This window comes from Pan paniscus, chromosome 4 (assembly GCF_029289425.2).
Source record: "Pan paniscus chromosome 4, NHGRI_mPanPan1-v2.0_pri, whole genome shotgun sequence".
Lineage (NCBI taxonomy): Eukaryota > Metazoa > Chordata > Mammalia > Primates > Hominidae > Pan > Pan paniscus.
Window position 1 is genome coordinate 46,908,114 of NC_073253.2, and position 18,020 is coordinate 46,926,133.

The 18,020-nt window shown below is 40.2% G+C and overlaps 1 protein-coding gene across 13 annotated transcripts in view; it reads right to left on the bottom strand.

Annotated features, from left to right (window-relative positions):
- Positions 1–18,020, bottom strand: part of MAST4 (microtubule associated serine/threonine kinase family member 4) — a 582,575-nt gene that overhangs the window by 161,010 nt on the left and 403,545 nt on the right. Inside the window, exon 1 of one of the 13 annotated variants that reach the window (XM_034960022.4) lies at positions 3,877–4,733. The exons of the other annotated variants lie outside the window; for them this stretch is intronic. Within the exon in view, the coding sequence (XP_034815913.1) occupies positions 3,877–3,968 (92 nt within the window). The 5' untranslated portion in view covers positions 3,969–4,733. Of the gene's footprint in view, positions 1–3,876; positions 4,734–18,020 lie in introns of those variants that run through there. 13 annotated transcript variants of the gene reach the window in all.

Genomic DNA, 18,020 nt, shown 5'->3' on the forward strand with positions numbered 1-18,020 from the left:
CATAGTCATGACATATATTCATGAGCAAAACAAAGGAAAAACTCATCAAACACTACAGATGTATCTGAAGGGAAGATGCCGAATGCATAAAAAATTCAATACATCCTGACAACTACAGGATTTAGTTTAAGATCCCTGAAGGTACCTGCTGTTCATAGCAATTACTGAGTAATGCGAATTCTGCAAAAAACAACTACCAAAATAAAAACCCCAAAAACTTCTTTTTTGGTTCTCAGAAAAATACATTTGGAAACTTGCTCAGAGTGATGAACTGAGTCACAAACTACCCATCGGCATAGAAAATGGTTTCATTGATTTAGGCATCATCAAGGTTGAGAGATTATCATTAAGCAAAATGAAAACACGACAGATTTCTAAACATTAAGGTTAAAACACAAGCATCTTCTGGATTCTCAAGACTGCACTTCAGCAAAACTAAAGGCCCAACTCAAAACTTAGCAGCAACATTTAGAAATCAATTGTAGCCCTTTCCTTAAGGTATGACAGAGAGCAGATATAATTAAAAGAGAAGCTTGATTTGTTTCCCCCAAAAGTTTTTAATCCAATGGGCAAAGAAAAGATGCTATAAACATAAGCAGTGACATGAATGCAGGCCAACTAATTTCCATTCTGAGTTGTGAGAGGATCTTCAATGAATGGAATAGCCACAGACCTATGAAACTGAAAATCTCTGAAACATGCAATCATTACTTCAGTCTAAAGCAACAAGTTTTGGTATAAAAAGTCTCTTCATTTATGCCTAGGTTTCTGTCCCTCAAAGCAGCAGGTGAATGGCTGTACTGAGGCTACCTTGAGGAAATGAGGGGAAAGGAGAGGAGGACAAAGCCAGTTATATAGAAGGAATTATTTCCAATGGAACATGTAAGCTATACAGCAACACAGTAGACAAAAGCCAGTGTGCATCCCAACAATCTCATGTCTGCCATGGTCAAGACAAAAATGAATGAAGGGCATAATATACTGTCCTTGGGACGTAGCACAAGGGACAGAGTCTTTCAGTTCATCAGTACTGTGTCATCTTTGAGAACCTAGGCCTGAGAGTATGTCTGTAGGCTTCTTTCCTCAGGAACCCCAAGAGTTACAGGCACAAGTAGGGCTGTAGGTTGTAAGAAAAACCTTCAATATTTTTCTCTGAGAGTACAAACTAACAAACCAGCATCACATTGAACTATAAGGCAAACGTAATGTAGCAAACCAAAAGTTTCCATGATGACAATTTCTACCATAATAAAGGTTTAAGGTAAGAGTCTGAAACCATTCAAGCTCTCTTTTAAGTGTGACAAACATTCTATCCTTATGAGTTCTAAGATGCTCATTCATAGGCTCAAAGCTGAATTTTACTTTGATAGATGCAAGAAGCTGATATTAAAGAAAAAGCTAAGCTAAAGTCCTCCAGATTACAATGTTAATCAGAACAAATAGCTGGGATAAAATATTCAAAATGAACAATCTGTCACACAAGTCAGCAAGTGTGCAGGAAAGGAACTAAGTTTGGGAATGAGAGATATCTCAAGGGTTAAGGCATATCTGACTGATGATGTCAGCAAGGTGTCCTCACCTGGACACTGGGGACACCCTTATCGAGGATGGCAAAACAGAACAACTTGCGAACTGAAAGGTCCTTTGGAAAGGAGACAAACTACTCAGCCAGGTAAGGTACAGCGTTAGACTTGGAAAAGGAAACAGGATTTAGAACAGTTAAGGGGCATCCCAAAAGCAGAAGTCACAATGTAAGCACATGTTTCATGTCCTTAGGGAAGGACATGGAGCCAGAATTGATCACTGTATAATAACAGGATGCAATAGCCACATACATTGCCCTGGAGATGAGGATACCTAGCCTTCTGAATCTACATAATAAATATAAAGCAATGCTAGCCCTTTGAGACAGACAATGACTCGATGGATATAGAGATGATCTTTGGGATGTTTATTTCCAAAATGCAAAACCTGAAAATCTCCAGCAACAAACAGGCTGTCATAACCTTTACTCTTAAAAGGGGGAGAAGAAAATCCCCTTCCCTCTCTATTTTGCCAAATTGAAGATACGGGTTCATGACTTGGGGTGGAAACAGCCCACCCAATGCTCTCCCATTTTACTGGGAAGAATTCAGGTTTCCTTAGAATCTAGGCTCTCTGTCAGTGTGAGCTGTCTGAATTGGAGTGTTCAGGCTGGACAGGTACTGCCCTAAAGCCAGGCTCAGAGCAGCCTGAGAATCCTCCTGCATCTGACTCTCTCCAATAATACTATCAACAGGTAGGTAGGAAGAAGAAAGGCTCCAACTGCTCTACGGGTTCAGACACACACATACGATGCCAGAACAGACTTCTCTCCCTAAGAACTGGTTCCAGGTAAGAGTAGAGGCTGTACCGCAGCCAGGACTACACAACTCAGAAATATTTAAGGGATTCTGTCAAGCTGAAATGGTAAGAAATTATACGAATTATCACCATGTTGAGCAGTGGCCTAGTTCATGTGTAGCATGTATCTCTCTTCAACTTTATTAGTTGTCTTGGAGGTTTGGTGCATGGTTGACACAACTTGATGAGCGATACTACAAAATGAGCAATACTACAAGAGAGGGTCTCTGACCATATATGGCAGAACGAGAAAAACATAGTCACATTACTTAAAAGGTACAACTTCAGAATCCAACATAGTTTAGTGGTATCAACACTTCAAACTGCATCAAAAAGCAAATATGACTTTGAAACCTGCCAGATGTCTCTCTCATACACACAGGTGCACATGTGATTTGTGTGTGCACCCATGTATATAAACAGTGTATGTGAGTATTCCAGGATGTTTCTGAAATGTAAGACACACCATGAAAAACTTCAAAAGGAAAAACTAAGTTTTCTAAAGTATCACATATCCACATTTATACTACAAAAAGTTACAGGTATAACCAAAAAGAACAAACCATTTTCTTGGGTTCTTTGAACACTGAAGCATAGAGATTGTGAAGCTCCAAATCTGATAGCCTGCATCCTGTTTATCTGACTGCAAAGTTGCTCTCATGCATGTTCACATGTACATGCAAGGCAAGTTTTGAAGGAAAACAAAGAATCAGTATTAACACAACTCAAAAGGTGTGCCCCTCTAAAAGTACAACAATCTTACTTTTCTGTGCTGGACACAAATGTGGCGAGAAATGCCTCCTTCAAAGTCACAGTCTCTCAACACAAGTGTCAGCAAACTCTTGGAACTGCCTGTCACTTGTGGCATGAGCTTCATCTTGACTTTAAAATTCTTTTTCTTTCCTCATCTTTTCTGTCAAATATACGTTACCAAATGAAAAGGCCACTCCTGTATTAGTAATAAATGCCAGCAAACCATTGAAAAATCAAAATGACAAAGTTATGTAGATCTGCCTCTCCACAGATAGTATGAAATAGCTAACCTGGGCTATCCTTGCATCGTACATCTGCATCTTATAAAGGTCAAATATTTAATAGAGAGGAACATCTGAAGGGCTCAACGAAAAGTACCAGAAGCCTCAATGACTGGGTGAATGAAATGGATAAACATGATCAGATCAAAGGGACAGACTTAGACAAAGTACCTCCTCCTCTTTCCCTTTTTCTCTCCCCACCTCTCACAAGGAAATGTCTTATTATCCACATTTCAAAAGGAGAAAACCTATGAGAAGCACATTTATCAGGGTTACCCAGGAAACCACAAGGACGAAGAAATACCTGAAACAGTACCCCCTCCCCTAGCGGGGCATAAACTTTTCAAAGTGTCACCCAATACACAAAACCCCAGCTCCTGAGGGGCTCAGGCAGCTCCGCCTGTGGGCCCCTGGGAAGTGAAAGCATTCCCTCTCCAGGCAGAGATCCCCGCGTTTTTACCTTTGTGTTCGCCGAAGCCTGTTCCCACTCCTCAAATGAGGCAAAGTAAAGTTTGAGAGCACAGTCCAAAAATTGGGGTCAGACATATCCATTTCTTTCTCTCTTCAATTCACTGTGGGTTCAAGGCCATATGACTAAAATGGGGAGAGGTAAAAAAAAAAAAAAAAAAAGAAAAAAGAAAAAGAAAAAGAAAAGGAAGAAAGACAAGGCCAAAAATAAAAAAAAAATCCCAATTATCTACTCACTCCCTCCAGAGAAAACGTGATGGGAACTGTGATCTCAAGAACAACTTGGAGCATGTCTGAGAAGTACCCGTCCCGTCCTAGCCTTTAATTAACACACAGCCTCCTCTCAAAGGTCCGTGAAACTGATTTCCTCTCGGGTCTGCCCTCTCCTAGTCAGGCTGGGCCAGCTATAAACAGTAATTACATGAGTTGAGCCGTGCGTTCTGCTCAAAACGCTGTCTGTGGGATTCAGTCCGAGGTACTTTGTCATCTGTTTGGCAGATACCATTCGCCGCTTCTGCGGGGGGCGGGGGAGACGACTATTTTGAGGCTTTGGTTCCGGAGGCTGTTGCTTATCAGCAAAACCATTCACATCCGAACATGCCCAGTGCCGAGTTTCCTTTTGGTATCTACATACAAGGAAAAGAATTTGAATAGAAAAAACTGCTCTTGCCCTCCCCTCCTGAAAAAAGCGGAAACTTGAAAGCACTTTTTAAAAATGGGCCTATTGGAGGACTTGAACCTGACACCTTTGTGGACCCTTCCAGGGTCCGGCTGGGAGGAGGCGGCAGGGCCTTGTCCCTGGACAGCTTGGTGGCCGCGCCCCCAGGTTTCCTACACCCCCCACCCCCCACCCCCCACCCCCCACCAGCCCCGGCTGCGCCTGAGGAGCGGGGGCTCACGGGAAAGGGAGCAGGCGGCCGCAGCGCGACCCCAGCCGGTGCCGGGACAGCCCCGCAGCCTGGGCCGCCGCTCCCCCTCCCCGGAGCCCGGAATGGATCCGTCCCGGAAATAAATAAATAAACCCGCGGCTCCTCCGGGTGTGTGCTGCGCGCACCTGAGGCCGACCTGTGATTCACCGCGGGAGGGATGGCAGTGACAACGCTCTGGGGAAGTCCACAGTGACTCCTCCGCCAGGACGCCGCTGGTTGTATAGGAAAAGCACGCGGACGGGAAGCCACACTCACCGAAAACCTCAGTAAACTAAATTTATGAGTTTACATCTGTTCCATCAATGACCACGGTGCACACCTGTTTGGCTTCATGGCCGGCAACTACAGATCTAGGTAATGGTGAGCCCCGATGTGGAAAGACACTACCTGGCATTTATGTGGCAAATGCTACAAGTATTGCCCCTTCAAGTACGTTAGACCTTGAAAGGGCAGAATGAAGGGGGCTGAATGTTGTTATTCATTTTGAAGAAAGGCATGGTATTTAAATATCTCCCCCTACCCATGAATGTTTGTATAAAGTACATAAAGAAAAAATATAATTTAAATTAGCTGCCTTAACTCTGGTGTAATACGGCAAGAAATACTAAATCAAAAAAGTATATATTCAGCAAAAAATACATCTAAAAATGGCTTAGTCCATGCAGTAAATACCAGGAACAAACTCGCTTACAAAAATGGGAGGATAAAGAGAAGGAAGAGGGGGTGTAAGCTGACAAGGTAGGCGGGGTAAACAAAAAGAAGCCTGCTGTGGGATCTTCTTTATCTAATTCTTGTGGCCCACATTAATATTTTCACACCAAGGACTCCAAGAGTTTTGGATGATGTTTCATGTCCAAGGCTTTCGTATGCATTATCTCCTCACATTCTTACAGAGCCTCCACAGATCCTTGCAACCCACAGAGGTAGACAAAGAAGGCATTATTTTCTCAATTTTACATTTGGGACTTTATCCCAAACATTCAGGGACACTAAATGACAAAACACACTTCAATAGATATTAATGAGCTTGGTCCAGCATTTTTGCCCCATGCTCTTCTTTTAAAAAATGTTTCTAAGTATTGCAAAAGATGTTTTGAAGACTGACACAAAAGACAGTCCCTGTGCTCCGGAGCAGTTTCTAGACCTCAGCACTGTTGACATAGGCTGGATAATTCTTTGTCTGAGGAGCTTTCTTGAGCATTGGAGGATGTTTAGCAACATTGCTGACCTCGACCTACTAGATGCCAGTGCTGACAATTAAAAATGTCTGAGGACATTGCCAAATGTCCCTTGGGAGGTAAAATCACCCCTGGTTGGGAACCATTGCTCCAGATAAAGGCTTCTCTGAGAGGGGTGATACAGAGCACCGGTTTAGAGCAAAAATTTTGGGTCTGAATTCTGGATACAACACTTACTATGACCTTAAATCTCTTCCCATTTTCCCCAGCTGCAATATGGGGTCCATAATAGGACCAACCTGTAAGAGGCTAATATACATAAATGAAGAGGAGATGGCATACATAAGCCCTTTCATGCAATGTCTACACACACACTGCACATAAATGTAGGCAGTATACAGAAGCTAAAAGAATACTATGCTGACAGCCATAAGATTGGAGCAGAGGACACCCCACAATGTGCTTCCTTCTACTCTCTAGAGTCTTCAACCAGGCTGCTGATCACACTGTGTATAATTGACTGTTTACTGCTGTCTTTCCTATTAGTCTGAGTTCCTCAAGGCTAAAGTCACATTTTACTGATCTTCATATTTTCAGAACCTGACAGCTCCTCAGTTTATATAGGCATTTAATATTAGTAAATCCTTTTTGAATGGATACTTCAGAAGCCCAAGTATCTCTTATTTCTCTTAAGATGCACTGAAACTATTAGTACTAGTAGATCTGTATTCTCAAAGAATACTGAATTTTTGAGAATCCCATGAAGATGGTAAATTCTAAAGACTTTCTCTTCGTGACTTATTTGTATCTATATCATGTAGCTGGAAAGATATCAGTGCTAACATTCCTCAGGTCTTTACATGGCTCTAAGAAATGTCACAATCAAACTCAAGGGGAATTCCCTTTAAGTCCCATGTCCCCTCCTCAAAGGCAAGCCCAGAGAATCACTTTTTGTGCTCACTTGTAGGTATCCAAGATCAAGAGGGACAATTACATATTATAAGCTGCACGGAGAAGAGTAATCAAGGTGGACATGAACTTGTGCTATGTAAGTTATGGGTTGAAGAACTCTGTGTGGAAAGTAGAGAAGAAAAAATTTAGGGAACAAGCAGTAGTTGAATACAACTATGTGAAACTATGAGAACTATGTGAAAGAGTGTTTGGGTCCAAAGATGAAAGAGCTGACACAAGAGTGGATTTTCTGAGAGCTGTTTGAGCAGAGAAAACTTGAAGGAGATACAGTGAGTAGAACACAACCTGTAGGTGGTTTGAAGACCTGAGGACTCCAATACCTCCCAACTCTCATATTCTCTATAGTTTTTCTAGAAAAGCCCATGTATTGGGGCATAACCTACAAAGATGATAAGCAACTAAAATGGATAAATCAATGACATAAAATGTTTATTTCTTCTCTTGATTAAATGACAGATACCCCAATCTGCAGGCATCAGATGTTATGACTGCCTCCACTCTCTGCATTTTGAGAAAGCCTCTACAGAAATTCTCAAAGGAATGGGTAAAGACATGAGTATTTTTAACTACATATACTTTAAATTTATTTTTTCTTTTTGCATTTAAAAGGCTTGAGAGGATTTGGGTTGTATCCAAACTGAAAAAATAAAAATAGGTTAAGTACATGAGGAGCCAGAATGAATTAATATAGTGAGTGAAAGTGGATTGTACATTCCCACACTCATGAAGATAAGAGTACATATGACACTGAAGTGTGACTTGTCTTCTAACCTGTTTGACTTGATTTGGTTACATATGATTCAGAAGGCAGAGCAGTCGGTAAACACAAGAATTAAAATTGTCAAAACTACTGACATTTTCCTACAAAATAATTATATGGGCAGAAACTATAGTTGCGACTGCAGTAAAACTCAACTGCAGAACAAAGAGGGAACTGAGATTACTGGAAATTCTTAAGACTATAGCTGGTCTAGGTCAATATAGAGATATTCAGCAAGATTTTCTATTGTGTAACAACTAAGCCTATACAACAATGGACAAGCTTTGTGGTTCAGAACTTTCATTCATTTAATCAGGATGACATTGTTAGCCATTGGTTTTGTAAGGTAAATGAAACTAAAAAACAAGCTTGTCATCCTACTGAAATGCAAGCTTAGGAAGAAATAAGTATTTAAGAAAGGGTCAAATCCTTCACTATTACCTCCCCTTCTACATACAAAAAATGCCAGGTCCTTTTTACTGACTTGAATTCTGTCTACTGCCCACCTGTTGACACAAGTCACCCCCCCCCACCTTTTTTTTTAGACAGAGTTTCACTCTTGTCACCCAGGCTGGAGTGCAGTGGCATGCTCTCAGCTCACTGCAACCTCTGCCTCTCAGGTTCAAGCGATTCTCCTGCCTCAGCCTCCCAAGTAGCTGGGATTACAGGCACACGCCACCACACCCAACTAATTTTTTGTATTTTTAGTAGGGACGGGGTTTCACCATGTTAGGCAGGCTGGTCTCGAACTTCTGACTGCAGGTAATCCACCCACCTCAGCCTCCCAAAGTGCTTACAGGCGTGAGCCACCACACCCGGCAACACATGCCCTTTAAGAAGGGGTTTTCTCCAGTCCACATAGAACAATATTAAAAGATAATACGCCTGGAGTCTTGTCTTGAACTTAGATTCTATGAAAAGACTTAGTTTTCTAGTGTGGATGTAAAGTCTGCAAAGCTGTCAGCTCTCTGTGCAGGACACTCAGGCCATGAGGCCATGCCCAATAAGACACTAAGTTGAGATTTTCTAAGCACTCTACCTGATCCTGGCCTATTCTAAGGATTTTGCCCTAAACTAACTTTGACCTCTTCCCATCCCCATTTTCAGGGCACCTAGAAGTGACTAGTTCCCTAGGGCTGTCCCCACCTTCAAGTCCACTTTGGTCACCTTCTAAATGTGGTCTTGAGAGTTTGAGGCTAGAACTGTGAACAGCAAACTGGCTGTCCTGAGTGAGCAATCCTTGTAATCATTTTGTACATCCCAAGAAATAAAGTTTAATACTGGGACAGAAATGGGAAGAAAGTTACATCAATGAGGAACAGGTTGAAGAAAGCGTTTCTAATATTATTAAACAAATTTGCACTCACAATGCTAAAATATGGAGGAAGATAAAAAGATAGGCAACAATTAACTTGTAGGGATAGGCCTGAATGCTAAAAACTAAGACAGATAATAGGCAAGGTTGTATCATCCTGGAAAATACCAAAAAATATTTTAAAATAATGCCACAAGGTAAGAGAGGTTCAGATTTTTAAAGTGAATGAGTAAAACGAAAGAAACATTATCCTGGAAGCAAAAAAGAAAAAGGAAAAAAAAAAACCCAAAACAAAGGAAACAAAATAAGAATTCTGTTTCCTGATGGGTTGAGCAAAGAACTACACAATCTCCGAAGGTAGTGTAAAGGATACAGTCTGAAGCAAGTAAAGGACATGCTAACGACTGGCCAGAATGGGAAGAGAATGCAAGGTCTTTCTCAGGCATTCTCTGGATCCCAGGAGAATCAGAGACACAGAAAAGATTAGCAGATAACCTATAAGCTAACAAAATATAACAGAAGACAGTGCATAGATATGGGAAATGAAGCACTTATCTCCCAAGGCAGTGAGTGACTCCTTGATATGTATGATTGATAATTAGAGTAGAATACATATATGGCACACAGCCCATAGGACTGGGGAAGGTGCAGAATCATGTCTTGCAAGCACACTCCAGCACTCTACCTTCTGACTTTCAAGCAGGGGAAGTTCCTGGGAGAAGCCCCATAGCTTAGTCCCAACAGAGTTCCACCCTGTGGGAGAACAGCTGGACACACTGCCAGAAAACACATGGCATCCTTACAGGGATGAAGGGGTCATGCAAAAGAAGGAGACTACTGGGCAAGATCCAGAGATGAGTGTATCTCTCCATTCTAAAACAGCTGTCTGGAAGATCCATCAATAAACCACGTGGAGCACTGGCCTCCACCCAAGCCAGCAATCCAATTATGAAGTAGACAGCAACACTTGGAGATCAATGCATCACCCGGCAAATGGAAAACCTAACTCCTTTCTTGTTTTAAGACCAACCTTGTTGTCACTTTAGGCAGCCTTCATGGGAGCCCCCCATCCCCAGTGAATTAGATATCCCTCTACTGGGCTGTGCTCCTGAGAGCTCCTGCATGAAAGGGTTCTTCCACTGTATCAAAATCCAAATCATTTTGTGCACATTATCAGTCCCTATTAGAGTAAGAGCTCCTTGAGGGCAGGGGCTTTATCCCCTCATCTTTAAACCATCACTACCACCATTGGGATGAATACTAAGCAAAGGGAGAAAGGGAACAAAAGATAGAGAAAGGATTGGGGGTGAAGGGGTGGGCAGGGGAAAGAAGAGATTGAGGATGGATTTGCTACAGGTTAGAAAGATGTGTGATAACAAAGTTAGGGCTACCTGCCTAATATTTTAAAGACTGACCCTATACGTGTTTTAAAAACCTTTTCCTGTCTATTTCAATTTCAGTTTCATGGGTCCCTGAGTCCATTCCATTATCTATATAAGCTGTACCTATTAGGCAGGTCTATTGTTTCAAATTTCAAAATCTCAACAGAGACCATGATATGTAATGAATTGTGTTTAAGTATAAATATACAACTAGTTGTGTATGAAGTGCTAAATTCTTTTTGATGGTAACAGTGAACCATGGCTACTAATCATTGCATTAGATGCTCAATCTGGAATTAACTTCAAGGACAAGGTGCTTCTTGATCCAGAAGCTTGGGTCTAAGGTGCATCATTTCTTATACAGCTCTTGAGCATGAATTATAGTGCAATTATAAGAAGTGTCAATTTGGTTTAAGTGGGTCAGCATGGTTATATTTAGCCCTTTAGTAGCTGACACTAAGACCTTTCTGTAATTTAAGATTAAGGTTAATTTATCCGTTCTTCTTTTCTTGAATATTTTTTCCAGGTCATATATCTAAAGTTATGGAAAATTATGCCATTAAAATGAGAAGTATGAGTTTTCATCAAAGTACCAAACAGGGAGCATATACAGAGGTAGAAATCACATGCTTCTGTAACAATCGGAATTTCCTTCCATTGCTAAGATCAATTCCAATTATTCCACACATCGGAAGATAATATGTCAGGGAGGACATGAAGTTATTTAGTCAAGGAGTTCTATTAAGTTATATCACTTCTATACCAACAAAAAGTTTAAAAGAAATGTTAATTCATAGGGGTATAAATATAATGTCAGGCATGACAAGTGTTAACTCTTACTAGTTATCATGAAATGTAATTAAAACATCAATCAGGCTGGGCACGGTGGTTCACACCTATAATCCCAGCACTTTGGGAGGCAGAGGCAGGTGGTGCACCTGAGGTCAGGAGTTCAAAACCAGCCTGGCCAATGTGGCGAAACCCCGTCTCTACTAAAAATACAAAAAATTAGCTGGGCATGGTGGCAGGTGCCTGTAATCCCAGCTAGTTGGGAGGCTGAGACAGGAGAATTGCTTGAACCCCAGAGATGGAGGTTGCAGTGAGCCGAGATCATGCCACTGCACTCCAGCCTGGGCAATAGAGTGAAACTCTATCTCAAAAAAAAAAAAAAAAAGAAAAGAAAAAAACCACATTAATTAGGTATCAATTTACCTGTTTCACTGGTAAAGATTAAAAAAAGATAATACTCAATGTTAGTAAGGACATGGGGAAGATAAGTACTCTCTACTAACTTTCTGGAAGGCAATTTGGAGAAGGAAAACATATACATACATAGACCCATATATGGTCACATACATATATATACATGTAGTAGGCACATATGTGTATGTGTCCAAACACATATATAAATGTATGTGTCCATATATACATGTACATATTATACATAGATATATTTGAATTATAATTTAATATGCAATATTTATACAAAAGATACAATCAAGTATGCACACAAAGATTTGTGGATACAGAAATTAATCTCAGAATTGTTTATAATAGCATAATGTTGGGAAAAACCCAAAGGTACAAGACGAGGGCAATTGTTAATACATCCTAAAACAGCCATAAAATAGAATTTTAGAAAACCAGTAAAGAATTAGAATTACAGTAGGCTGAATAATAGATTCCAAAGATATCCAGGTTCTAATCTCTGGAACCTGTGAATATGTTACCTTATATAGCAAGAAGAGTTCTGCAGATGTAATTAAGAATCTTGAGATGAGGAGTTGGTCGTAGGTTATCCAGGTGGGCCTTAAATATAATCACAAGTGTCTCTATGAAAGTGAGGCAGAGGGATACTTGAAGAAGGCAGCAATGTGGCACTGAAATGAGATGCTAGGCTGCTGGGCCTGAAGATGGAGGAAGGGGACAAGAGCCAAAAAACTGCAAGGAATGCAGCTCTAGGAGCTGGAGAAGGCAGGGAAACAGATTCCACCTCAGCGCTTCTAGAGGGAGCTCAGCCCAGCCGACACCTTGATTTCAGCGCACAGAAATTGATTTCGGACTTCTGACCTTTAAAATTCTAAGAGAATAAATAAATATAAGCTAGTTTTAAGCTAGTTTGTTATAATTTGTTATAGTAACCAGAAGAAACTAAAACAATGATATTTTTAAAAAATATGTAATAAATGGGAAATGCTCCTGAAGTAATATTTTAAAATCAGAAAAAAATGAAGTTCTATGATCTACATTAAGATATTATATATATGGTTATATACGAATAAAAACGATGGAAATCAACAAAGTATATATATATATATATATTTTGAGATGGAGTTTCACTCTTGTTGCCCAGGCTGGAGTGCAATGGCACGATCTCGACTCACTGCAACCTCCGCCTCCGGGGTTCAAGCAACTCTCCTGCCTCAGCCTCCCGAGTAGCCGGGATTACACGTGCCTGCCACCATGTGCAGCTAATTTTGTGTATTTTTAGTAGAGACAGGATTTCACTATGTTGGCCAGGCTGGTCTCAAACTCCTGACCTCAGGCAATCCACCCACCGCAGCCTCCCAAAGTGTTGGGATTATAGGCGTGAGCCACCATGCCTGGCCAACAAAGTATTTTTAATGAACATCTGTAAGTACAGAATTATGATTTATCCTCTTTTATACTTCTTATGTTTTTTTACAAGTTTGTGTGTGTGTGTGTGTGTATGTGAGTGTGTTTTGAGAGAGCATCTTGCTGTCTCTCAGGCTGTAGTGGTGAAATCATGGCTCACTGCAACCTCCAACTCCAGGGCTCATGTGATCCTCCTGTCTCAGCCTCCCAAAGTGTTGGGATTACACATATGAGCCACTGTGCTATGCCTAGGTTGTTTTAAATTTTAAAAATTTTTCATCTGGGCATGGTGGCTCACGCCTGTAATCCCAGCACTTTGGGAGGCAGAGGCAGGTGGATCACAAGGTCAAGAGACTGAGACCATCCTGGCCAACATGGTGAAACCCCGTCTCTACTAAAAATACAAAAATTAGCTGGGTATGGTGGCGGGTGCCGATAGTCCCAGCTGCTTGGAAGGCTGAGGCAGGAGAATCACTTGAACCCGGAGGTGGATTTTGCAGTGAGCAAAGATCACACCACTGCACTCCAGCCTGGGAGACAGAGCGAGACTCTGTCTCAAAAACAAACAGACAAAAACATTTCTGATTTCCAGGAGCCACACATTTGACAGTCCTATTATCATGACCTGAAAGTTCAAGTTTCTGAGAATTTTAGAATACTTTGAAGAGTTTACAAACTTAAGAAAACAATACACACTTTTACTCTGGTATTTTAATAAAATTTGATTGATATTTTTTGACACACGAAATAATGCATATGTATTAATAAAAGCTCTATGAGTCTTGGAAATAAATACTAAAATTGCTTTTAAAAAGAAGTCTTTCCTACTCCCAGGAATTCTATAATATAAAAATGAAAAATATCTCTGATTTCTAGATATAAATCCTTACTACCTTGTCTATGGCAACTGGGCAAATGGGTATTTTCAAAGCCGACTAGGCTTTAAATCCATGCAGTGCTTTGCTTTTGTTTGAATATATGTGTCATTATTTGCAGATTGGTGAGGCTGTGCATTTATGTGAACAGTTTTGAATTCCAGACCTGCTTCCCTCTGTCATGTTGTACAATGAAAAAGCTTTCTTTCACTGCTCAAAAAAAACATGAACTCTTGAGAAGCAAACTTACTTTTAACATTATCTAGACATGAATATAATAAAAAATAATGCTCTTCATTTCAAAGAATTAAATAGCTATAATTTGGGATTACTTCCTCCTTTCTCCAAAACACCCTAACTTGTTATTTCCCATGAGACTAGGTAATTCAGTTTAAACTGTCTGTATATAGTTAGACTGAGAGTACTGAAAGGTAAAGACAACGTTTCTGCTGCCAACCATAGAAATATTCTTGTATTCAATGTACTGTCATACATGTTATAGAAGACAACCATATTAAAGTTCCTGGTGATCAAAAAACTTTCAAAGAGAAGTTACTCCAGTTAATAGGAATGAGAACAACAGCCAGTCAAGTTACTCAATATAGTGACAGGTGAGTGACAAATGAATGAATGTGAAACAAGAATTGTCTTTATAAGTAGCTTTTAGGAAATGAAGTATGTACAGAATTATTAAGAATGCTAATATATGAAGGAGAAAGAAAAACAAGGCCAGAGGACATGTAAACAGCAGTAATAGAAAATTGAGAAGAAAAGCAAATCCCATTTAAAAGTGGCTGAAAAATACACTAGATTGGAAAATTGGAAAATAAAAGAAAATTGGGTAAAAGTTTTCACTCTGTATAAAATGATAAAGGAACAATAGATTTTCATGTCTTCTCCTCACTTCCCATGACCCTGGTCATGGCTTCCACGATCTCTTGTGTAGATTAATACAGTACCATTCCTTCCTCTTGGTGGTCCTCACTGTCAATGTGAAACCATTCTTCCAAAACTGCTCAGCTCAAACAGGTGCACACAGTCATATCACTCTGCCATGAAACAAAGTTGAATGGGTCCCCATTGTTCTACAGCAGTATTTCTCCACACATGGTTTCTGTCTTACCATCATTGAATCATCTGGAGTGCTTGTTAGAAATGCAGATTTGGTGGGGGGGGGGTGTCTTCTGCACACCCATTGATTCTATAATTCTGGAAGTACAGCCCAGAAATCTGAATTCTACTAAAATGTCCAGGTGATTCTTAAAGTTTGAGAGGTACTCCAAAAAATATCAAAACCTCTTTTAATGGAATATTTTATGCTATAATCCCTTGTTATTTCTCCTGCCTCATCCCTTAACACGTGCCCTCTGTTGTTTATGTACCTGTCAGAAATACTGGATGACTTTAAGCTCCTCAGACACAGTAAGCTCTGCTACACCTCACTGCCTTTGCACATCCTGTTCCTCTTCCTAGAATTTCCAGCTCCTCTGCTTGGAAACCTGCACATCTTTCAAGCATGAGCTGTAAGGTCACCTCTCCAGCAAAGTGGTCCTGACCTTTTCCTGCAGACATAAATGGTTTTTCTCCTGGCTCCCCAATGAATTTTATTCATATGCATGCCTCTTTTTTACCAGTCATTCCACTGCAGCACAATTATGTGTTTACAGGTCTAATGCCCTACTATGCTTAAAGCTCTCCAAGTACAAGGACCATTTCTATTCATCTGTGTATGTCTCAAAGTACACACCAGACACTCAGCGGAATGAATGGTTGCACACACATTTTTCTAAGATTAACTAAAAACAAAAACAGTTATTTTTCTATTTTTCCAACTTCTACAGATAAACCCTGAGGGATGCTTCCAAAATCAGGTTGCCTTTGTCAATTGGCTGGATGATTTTTCTTTTAAAGCACTGTCATTATTGACAATCTTCGTAATGAGTAATAAAATGATCAATAAAAAGTCCATGATATTCAGGCATATTTAAAAGGTTTATTAATAAATGAACCAAACGCCACTATTGGGTTTTTACTTTCCTTCCCAATAAGTATGGCTGAAGTAAAGTATAGTTTGTCTTCTCTAAAAAGATGAATAAAAACAGGAATTTGAGCAGGGTGACCTTTTTCCAAGGTAGAAACTCAATCCTGCTGGAAACATGATCAACACACACAGCCATAGCAGAGAACAGATGAGAATCAAGAGTGCTACATCAACAGTGCTCAAGGTTTGCAATCTGCTGGCCACCACCTCACAGTCTGGGGCTCCTGGCTCAGAAATGTCAGCTGACCCAGTGAAACCTTCCGTCGCACTTAGGAGGAGTTACAAAGTTGAACAGACTTCAGATCAGCTCATCTGAGTAATGTTTCACAATCAATTCCCTCTGTTCATCTCCTCTCCTAGCACATTTCTTCCTCTTTCACAACTGCCCATTCCTACATCTTGTTCTTGCCTGTATTGCACAGACAATCAATCTCACCTAAGGCTTTAGATGAGATTGATAAGTAAGAATTAACGTTTAGTTGATAACGTAGAAGATGTGACCATCTAGCTGGCTTTACAGTTTAGAGGGGACTGAAACTTTAAGATGAAAGTGCAAGGTATAGTTGATGGGGAAAGTCTGCCCATGACTTCGGAAGTCTGAGTTTAGTAGATGATGCTACCCATCAGAATTTAGAGACAGGCTTCCCAAGGAGTGGTAGCTATCACTCCATCTCCCTAATTCTTTTCATTAGAGAAAACCGGAAGTGAAGATGCGAAACACTGAAAAGGACATCAGTCCTTGATATAGACACTATCTCTTTTATTTTCCTCAGTTATCAAGAGTAGATGACTTATTTACTAATTATGCAGACACCAAAAATGATCATTATGAAGATTATATAGCAGCATGGTAATACATTACATGAAAAAACAACAGAAAAAAGCGCACCTGTATTACGATTGCAATCATAAAATCATGCATGCATACAGAAAAAGATTTGCAGGCATCATGGAAAACTGAAAACAGTTCATCCTACATGAGTTATTTATTTCTGCTATCATTGTTTTAATATATATTAAATCACATTATATATCTTGAGAGTGATTTACAAGTCTTTAGTAACTTGCTCCATGACTGTATCTGTCTGCCTTGCTGCCAACTCATCTTCCCTGAAGGAACTACAGCTACCTTCAAATAACACTGCTTGATGCGAAACACACAGAAAAAAGCAGGAAGGCCCAGGCTGTCTCTGGTGAGGGCTCATGGAGGCACATCCTTCAATCGTTCAAAAATCCTAAACTATAAACTGCCTGGGGCTAAAAGATAAACATAACCACATTTAACATCTAGAGTGGCATCAGATGCTTCCGGAGTCCTTTCTCTCCCCTTTCAAAATAATCATTTTTCTATTTATCCTTTGTATCTAGTGCTATAGCTTCAGAAACATTACTGCAAAAATCATGGCTCGGAAAGATCCATCCAGTGATTTTGTCCCAGAAACAGGATTGGATATACTTCAGTGAGCTGCCAGGTATCTGTAAAGCACCTAAAACTTGAGGTATTTTCTGTTACTTTCAGCTTTACTAGGGAGTGAAGTTCTTTCAGCTTTATTGTGGAGTGAAGCCTGCTGCACATAATGGAGAACACTGGCCCAGTCACTCAAATCACAAAGGCTATTTCGTATGAGCTTCAAAGATATAAGACAGGTAATATTCTGGGTGAGTCTAACACTCATCTGTCAACATGGGACCCAGGGGTTATGCCCATCATATAACATGTAAGTATCCAAACAAGGGCAATTTTCGAGGAGAAAGGAAAAAGAACTCTTGGCTCTTTTTTGGCATTTCCTAAATATGAGCCATACCAAAACTACTGAATTTTTTTCAACTTGCTACTCTCCAAGGGAAGCAAATGAAAGAACAAGTGGGAAACAGTGAACAAATGAATAGACCAGAATATGCAAACCAGCCAGCCAGTTTTTCTAATGGCAAAGTATCAGAAGACTGTTTCATGCCTGTAGTCTCTGTAACATCCCTTCTCTCAACCCACTGATACTTCAGAGCAGTTTAGGACACAATTTCTTCTTTGAGTGTGGTAGCAATTTAAGGTCCTAAATTTCAGAGTCAT